At 29.1% G+C, this 9,086-nt stretch overlaps 1 protein-coding gene across 1 annotated transcript; it reads left to right on the top strand.

The window, feature by feature from the left end:
- The first annotated feature begins 487 nt into the window (after positions 1 to 487).
- RIC10 (ROP-interactive CRIB motif-containing protein 10) lies at positions 488 to 3,587 on the top strand. The gene is made up of 6 exons (XM_079010185.1): positions 488 to 629; positions 717 to 810; positions 941 to 1,093; positions 1,200 to 1,297; positions 1,417 to 1,501; positions 3,045 to 3,587. The coding sequence occupies exons 3-6, from the start codon at positions 1,036 to 1,038 to the stop codon at positions 3,230 to 3,232; spliced, it is 429 nt and encodes a 142-aa protein (XP_078866311.1). The 5' UTR covers positions 488 to 629; positions 717 to 810; positions 941 to 1,035; the 3' UTR covers positions 3,233 to 3,587.
- The last annotated feature ends 5,499 nt before the right edge of the window (positions 3,588 to 9,086 follow it).

Genomic DNA, 9,086 nt, shown 5'->3' with positions numbered 1-9,086 from the left:
TTTACCATGAAAGTTTAATTAATTTGGTAACCATAATTATCATAGGTTATAAACTATAATATATGAGATAAATGAAGCCCAAAATATATGAATGTAGATTTTGGATATGTCTATGTCACGTCTCAAGGGTTTTTGACATTCCAAAATATATGAATATAGATTTTGGATATATGTATGTTACATCTCAACAGTCTTTGACATTCTAAAATAAGATCAATGATGTTTGAAATAAAATTATGGTCTACGATATTGTAGAGATATTTAGGTCAAATCTCAATGGTCTTTTAGTTCGATTGTTTTGAAAAAATTCAGATAATTGACTTTGATTATTTATATTTTTATTATAACACCGAAAAAACATATGATTTCCTTTTGTAAAAATATATTTAAGTTGGGTTTATGTTATTTTACTAATAATCAAATATCAAAGGGAAAGAAAATGTAAAAGGGAGAGAGTAAATACTAAATAGTACAATATTATGACCTGTCCATGTCTTCTAAAACAACACCTCACCCTTCTTGTGGGAGATCTTTGTGGTTCTCCATCTTGCTGCCTTTTTCTCTTCTTTCCTTCAAGAAGATTCTTCATACATAAACCCAACCCACTCTTTAATTTCATCCTACTTTTGGTAAAGGTTTTTTTTGTTATATATTCTTGTTTCCAAATTTCTTCTGTTCTCCTTGATTTCCTTCCACTCTTCGAATTTCATTCACAGGGTTCATCTTCCTTTCAATACGTATGAATTCTTGAAGGAAAATGAAGAAGGATGTGGATTATGAAATCCAAAGAAAAGAAAGAGCCTAGAAAAGGTAATAATTTTATTGTTTTTGTAATGGGGCTTTGATGCACCGACGTATCAGATGGAGTTGGATGGAACCAGTAATTGGAATAAAGGGATGCACGACAACTGTTTGATGAAATGCTTGGTTCTTTTGACAGGGAAAGAAGTAGCATTTGTTTGGTTTTTTTCATATTCTTACTTCAATTTCTACAACGGATTTTGAAGTTTCCCTTGTCGGTTTTTCTGTTCAACCATGGGGACCAAAATCAAAGGGGTTTTTAAAGGGTTCAAATTCATCTCTCAAATCTTTGGTAATCCCCCTCTCTGTTTCTATTTATGATGTCGAAATTAGGGTTCTTTATTGTCATCAAGATTGTGAATTTTGTTGAGTGTTTGATGTTGGATTTTGTGATATAGTTATGAAGGAGCGTGAAATGGAGATTGGGTACCCAACAGATGTTAAACATGTTGCTCATATTGGCTGGGATGGATCATCAGGCAGTGCTCCTTCTTGGGTAATTTGGTCACTTTACATTTCTATCTCCTCTTTTTTCGTACTCAAATCTTTTTATATATGAAATCGATACCCTTTTCTTGAAATATAAATATAATTTATTTTTTTGAAAAATTTCAGATGAATGAGTTCAAGACAGCTCCTGATTTTGCAGCAACTTCCATTGGAAATTCTGGTTCTGCTCTGTCTACCTGGTCTTCTCAAGGTATTTTAATGGTTTTTATCGGAAATTGATTATTGTACATATCATTATATTTAGTTATTTATTAGAAACCATCAATCATTAAATCGAAAATCTTCGATAAAACACCATATTTTGAAGGAAAGTACATTTTTTTTATGAATTGTTTGCAATTCGAATATAATGATAATCCATCTGCAAGGAAAGATTAAATGCAATAACTTGATTGGAAGAGTCGATATCTAGTTTCTAATAATATACTATTAGATTTGATAATTTCAACTTCAAAAAAGAAATTTCTTATTGATAGTTTTAAGGAAAATTAATTTATTCCATAAATGAGAATATCAATTTAATTTTCAATTTACGGGTGATTTTTTTTTGACATTTCTTGATTGAATTTAATAATCAAGACCTTTTTTGGTAGCAACAATCTAAATAAGCATGTAAAGTAGTAGGTTCTTTTGCTCGATCGGGGAAAAGGTTTGTTGAACAAAAAACGATGGGAATTTAAAGTATAAAAGATTAAATAACTCAACTGTCGATACTATGTTTCTAAAAAAAGGAACTTTTAGCAAAAAATGTTTTAATTAGAAACACGAAATCAAATAAATGCTATCCTAAAATAAGATGTCTTGTCCCTTTTAAATATGTTACTTTCTATGTATTAAATGCTAAATATATACTTATAATACTTTTATATATACATATACCCATACATATATGTATATACACACCATGTGGGTGGGTAATTGGTTTGAATTTTGAAGAACATTAGCCTCTTAGGGGCAAACGTGGGCCATTTCACGGGTTTTGGACACTTTTCTTGAAATAAAGATAGATTTTGTCCCTTATTTTGTCCATAAATAAACTAAGTTTCTTGTACCATTTGAAACATGACTTGTACCAATAAAAAGGTGACTTGTACTCTTTCGAAAGTTGGTTTTTACCAAAGATTCTTGGCTACCATAGATTGAAATTGATTTGGCTTTTTATGTCACAAGACCTTTTTGCTTTAAAAAATATGAACACATACACATGATATATGCAAACAATTTCTTGAAAGCAACAATTTATATTTGTTATTTCAAGTGAGCTAAAAATTAAGTTTTTTTTTTTTTTTTTATAAGTCCACATTATGCTTGTTGACCATTAAGACATAGGATTTCGAATATGTATGATGTAATTTGGTTTTGAATACAAGTTTACCCAAATCATATAGCAACAATAAAGTTGAAAATAAAAAAAAAATACGTTAAGACCATTTTTGACATGTTATAGCTAGCTGATAAAATAACTTATTTTTTTGAGTTTTTTAGGTTGTCATGTTTGGCAACCAAAAGGTTGCTTGTAAGCTAGCTTTTTAAAAAGTTGCTACGGCTATCATTTCAACGAACTTCTTGAACTTTTTTATTAGAAAACTTAATCTATGCTCTTTTATTGCATTTTACATGTTTCAGTTAGTTTTACCAAACATCATTTTTAGCAGCTAGTAACTAGTTTTTCAGTTAATGCACCAAACATAATTTAGGTAAGTTTTATTTGATTTATTCTTATGTTTGTGTAGATTTTGGAGAAGCAATGGGAAGACGGCCAACGGATGATACATTAAATGATATACCACCCGTAGACCTTCCAAATATACCAAAAAAACAAAGGCGTAGAAAGTCAAAGTCAACATGCTCTCCGAAATCATCATCATCATCAAAGTCATCTCGAGCTGCAAAGGCTAAGGCTAACATGGAGATCATGTAAACTGTTCCAATCATTTGATGACCAAAGTTTTTGAAAAGTGATGAGCATATGATGTGAGAACAAAGTTAAAAAAAAAAAAGTAGATCAAATATGAAGCATATGCAAAAGGGGGTGTTTTTTTTTCTTGAAGGTGTGACATTAATTTGGTGGGAGATGTAACCTTTCTTGTTATTTTATTTTATTTATTGTTATTTAATTTTAAATTTTGTCCCCCTTTGGGAGTATACAACAAAGAATCAACATGTAAAAAGTAGATTCTTTGGTTGTGATGTTGGAATACTAATCTAGCTTTTCCAAATGATAACATGTTATTTGTTTGTATATATAATATTTTATCTTTTTTTTTTTGGTTTTATATATATGCTTCTTTTGACATATGGTTTTACTTTATTTCATCTTCACATGAAAATAAATTGAAGTTGCGATCAAATTTTTATTTCTTCGTAAGGTTATATAATGTAGTATAAGAGTGTAGAAGTTTCAAATGTCTTTAACAAATCGATTCACAATTTTCCTCTTGATTTCATGAGAGATGAAGAATTTGTTTCATAAGACTTGATGGAGGGTGCTTGGCACATCAACATGCTTAGTCAGCTCATCAAACACCACTTCAGGCGTGTTTGGCAAAGGCACGTCAGGCCGAGCTTAGTAGCCAGATGTTGAATCTCTATCCTCCTTTCGGCTCTCACCCATCTCAATCTTATCATTTTATGTCAAACCAATATTTCTATTTTCTTTCAATTACATTTGAAATGTCTTCATAATCTTCCTCTTCGGGAACATTGTATTTGCGATGCAAGTGATAATGGGCATTGCTAGAGTTGGAAAGAATGTTCAATATGAGAAAGTACGGTCATACTTCTATATTCTGTCACACTTTTTTTAACTCTTCTTATTCGCTCTATGACATCAATGTTTTTAATAGATCATCACAATTATGTATTTTTAACTTTTTAATATCTTATTATGTATTTTTTATTTTATTTCATTTAATGAATTTTTTTTTATCTAAATTAAATTGTTTAAAAAGAATAAAAAATAAATGTGGCATGACATGAAAACTAATTTCCTGTGGCGAAAAGTAGGAAATGTATGGTAAATAAAATGACACTAATGTTAATGATGAAAATGGGTGGCAAAGATGACACTGTTATCCCAGTCTATGCATATTATACACTTTAAACAAGTTTGAATGTTAAGCGATGTCAAATCATGTTATACGACAAGGAATGATTCAACAATTGTCGATCGGAAGTATTACCACTTACACGATTTATTACACTACTAGTTGTGAAACTCATATATTATATGGGTTAATTTTAAAAAAAAAAAGTTAGATATAAATGTCTAAGTATTTGAAAACTTTAAATTTATAAGAAAATAAGAAAAATAATGAATTATTAAAATTGATTTTTTTTTATATTTTAAATTTAAGCAAATAATTTAAATAAATAAACAAAAGAAATTAATGAGCTTTAATTTGGTGATTTGAAATTAGAAGGTAAGTCCATTAATGAAATTGATATCTATTTATTGTAATTATTATATTAAAATATTATGTGAAGTTTAATAAAATAAGAAAAATTATAAAATAACATGTAGAAAAAAAATTAATTCAAAATAACAAAAAAATAACATTTGACAAATTGAATGAAAATATGACATAGAAAAAAACTCTTCATTTATTACAGTAGATTACAAATTATGAATAATATAAAGAAATTTCTTGATGAGTTGTTTAGTATATATTAAATAATCAGAATCTAAATATTATAGTGACATGAGTTACATACGATAGCATGTGAAATAGCTTCTAGTTTTTAAAGTTGTCATAATCGGATAACGAGTTGATATGATTGTTTTGCAAATCTTATCATTTGGACTTTTAAGCAAATAATAAACAAAGTAGTAAAAAACCATATTATCGTTAGATAAATATGGATATTTTTAGAACGACTAGTGAATACTTTCTAAATTTTATTTTATTCATTATAAGATAAGACTTTAATCATCATTTAAAAAAAACATAATTTCAAATATTTTCTTTCTAAATTCTATTTTATTTATTATAAGATTTTTATCTTCATTAAAAAAACATATTTTCAAATATTTCATACCGCTAGAAATATTCAATTAAAAAGCCTCTTCAATCATATTAAAAACGATTCAATTAAAAAGCCTCTTAAATCATATCAAAAATGATGACGAATAAACAATTTTATGTTATTATTTTTATGTCACTTATTTTGTAATAAATTATTCAAAAGTAATTATTTGATCGAAAGTAATAAAATAATCAAAGCATAATATATAGGTTAAAACAATGAAAATCAAAATTTATGATCAATTTGTAATAAATTGATAATCAGTAGTTACTAATGACTACATCAACGTAACTCGTATTCGGATAGTCAAATCTTAAGTTTGGCATCTCAGTACCAATAAGGTCAAGGGAGTGGACTTTGAAGCCCTCCAGTAGAGAGAGTTTGAGTTAGATCGGCTCGACATGCTGAACTCAAAATTCTTACATTTAATATATAGTTTTTGTCGACTTTCTCTACCCTAATCTCACACACTCTTTCTCTCCCTATCTTCTTCTTTCTACCCTCTTGCTTGTCGTTTCACTATTCATTTACCATGGCAAAGTTTGTGGCAAAGCGAGATCGAGGTATAGTAGGTTGAAGTAGGCACACTTAAGAGATATGGAGCTCAGCACAAACAATACCACTTCCCTCCAGTCTAAGAGTAAGATGAAATACACATACCTAATTCATATGGTAAATATCTAATTGAATGACAAGTAATATTTAAAAAACATTAAACCCATATTCGTCAAGCACGAAGTCGACTACAAGCAAGAACCAATCTTATTATACCCATAATTATGTCCCAACCTTTTTATATATAAAAACCCATGAAAATGATACAAACACGAGAAGAAAATACCTCATATAACCCTCATAAACGTTGCTCTCTTTCTAGTTACAACTTAAGATTCAAAGAGTATTTACTTGTCCTCCCAAGGAATATTCCTAACTTTTAACGTTTTAGTCTTCAAGCTATACGATTTATCCAACAATAAAATTATAGGCATCGAGATCAGAAGATCAACATGGCTGGTTAATACCATTCATCATCTTGCACTGTTGCTTGAGGGCAATCCTCAAGTTGAGGTGCTCGTCGATAAAGTTAATGTCATTGAGTCTATCATTCTAAGTGTGGTGGGTATCCATCCCTCCCAACCCATTTAATCCATTTGTGGCATGGATTTTTTCTTTTCACTTTCTTCCATTTTTTACAACCTACAACACATTACACATAAACCTATGTTTTTCAACTTATTGAACCCACTTGTCACAACAATATTATTATTAATTAAATTAGAAAATTCAAAATAAAATAAAACATATCATTTTTTAATTAAAAAAACTAATACAACTAAAAAAAATACATTATAATTAAAAAAAGAAACGATAATAAAAAACTAGATAATTAAATAGTTATTCAGATATGAAATGTACGGATGCTCCATCATTTTTAGTCAATTAGAAAAACATGTTATATATATATATATATATATATATATAGAGAGAGAGAGAGAGAGAGAGAGAGAGAGAGTTAAGTTGAAATGAGAACTTAAAATAAGAATCAACTTAAAATGAGAATTTTTTTACACAACATTCTCAAAAAAAAAAACAAATAAATAAATAAATAACAATAATACCATAATTCATTATTTGCGTTTCAAAATTTTGATTTTTTTTAACATATGCATATAAAAAAGAACTTTTTTTCCCAATTTTTTTTAACCAAATATCTTAGACGTAACATAAATGTATGTTTGGTGGTGTGTTTTATCTTAATGTGTGCATGTGTGTGAATATATATATATATATATATATATATATATACATATATATATATATATATATATATATATATATATATATATATATATATATGACCCAGATTCTATACATCTAATATCTAAGGGAATATCAGAGTTTTTCTTACAATTATGGAATTCTACTAAAATTAAACACTTTAATTCCTAGGTTTAATCACAAGTTTATAATAAATTCTTCATACATAAAATAAAAACAAGGAAAGGTACACTAAATAACAACCTAGTTTAGGTTCCTATGATCTCATCTTCTCACATACCACGGCTGCTACCACAACCTGCAAAGCATGATACATTTACTGCATTAGACCATTGGTCTAGTGAGTTATATTATTATATGTTTTCATGTTCAACTACTCTTTCTTTCTTTTCTCTTCTTTCTCTTACTCTGTAATCTAATCTCTTTCTTTAATAGCATACACTGCTATTCTTTATTCTTTCATCTATCTCTTATATCTTTCTTCTCTAATCTTTCTTTTTATTCTTTTTTCATCTCATATATCTCTTTCTCTGTCATCTACTCTGTTTATCATACTCTTCTCTTATCATCTCTTACTCTTTCTTAGCCTCTTCTCATGCTCTACAAATACTCTATCTTCTTTTTCTTTATCTCTCTATCATTCCCTTTCTTCTCCGTCTCTTTTCTAATTTATTTTTCTTTACTCTATATCTTCTCTGCTCTATCTATTCTCTACTCTAGCTCTTTTATTTATTCTCTACTATGTCTCTTCTCTACTTTACTCTATCTATTCTTTACTATGTCTCTTCTCTAATCTATTCTTTCTATATCTATTCTCTACTCTGTATATTCTCTATTGCCTCAACATTTTGCTCTCATCTAGATCCAACGGTCACATCTCATTCCATACTCTAAGGGTAACAACAACACACTATCATTTACATACACTAGCATACAATCTTACTTCTCTCTTTTATGATCCCTCGTGGACCCTTAATCTTTCTTCTTCTCATAAATCCCTCATGGATTCCTTACTCTTAATCCCTTGCGGATCATATCTAAGTTCTTAAAATGAACTCTCTTATCTTTTTCTTCTCAAGGAACATTTTATCTATCTTCACTAATCATACAAAATTTGGATTCCTGCATGAACCATCTATCTATATCCCGAAATAGATCCTCATATCTTTCCCTACATGGACATAATCTCATTCCTGCAAGAATCATACTCTTGTCCCCCTCAGGAACCATCCTCTTCTTCCTAAAGGAATCATTTTATTGTTCCCAAAGGAACCTCTATCTAATTCCCGAAGGAAACATCTTTCTACTCATATATATATATATATATATATATATATATATATATTATGTAACTTATCACATAACTGTTGGATTTAGTGTCTAAGCCCACAACTATATCTGGTATGTACTTGACCCGATATTAGCATGGTCCTTTTGGGTTGCCTTCACCAGTGCAATTTGATAATATGGTTTTTTGAGAATAATGTTATTTACGGTTTATTAATATATTATAAGTATAATATATTAATATGGTTATTTAATTAGTGTTGTCCAAGAATTAATTTGGAAATTAATTTTGTGGTCAAAAGAGACTAATTAAATATGGAGGGATTGACTATGTAAATCAATGATTTTTATAGTATGGGCTAGTGATCCATGATTATGTAGACGAGCTAATCCAATAAGAGCCCATGGATAGTCCATGGAGGTTAAACCTATGGAGCATAGGAATGTGGAAAGTCATGGATCATTAGGGTTACAAAGTGTAACCCTAGCACTTGCCACAACTATAAATAGAACCCTCCATACACCAAAATCGGTTGCACCTACATTTAGATAAGTAACTTATTCTCTTAGAGCCACCTTTTGCATATTGGTGTTTGTGAACCATTAGAGGCATCACACTTGAGGTGCTCAAGCTTCCAAAGGTCAAGAACTCTACCCTGCTCAAGAGGTAAGCATCCAAACTA

The sequence above is a fragment of the Lactuca serriola genome, chromosome 7 (assembly GCF_051521515.1).
Source record: "Lactuca serriola cultivar US96UC23 chromosome 7, Lser_US96UC23_V15, whole genome shotgun sequence".
Lineage (NCBI taxonomy): Eukaryota > Viridiplantae > Streptophyta > Magnoliopsida > Asterales > Asteraceae > Lactuca > Lactuca serriola.
The sequence above is the reverse complement of the archived record's forward strand: the minus strand, read 5'-3'. Positions and strand labels throughout refer to the sequence as shown.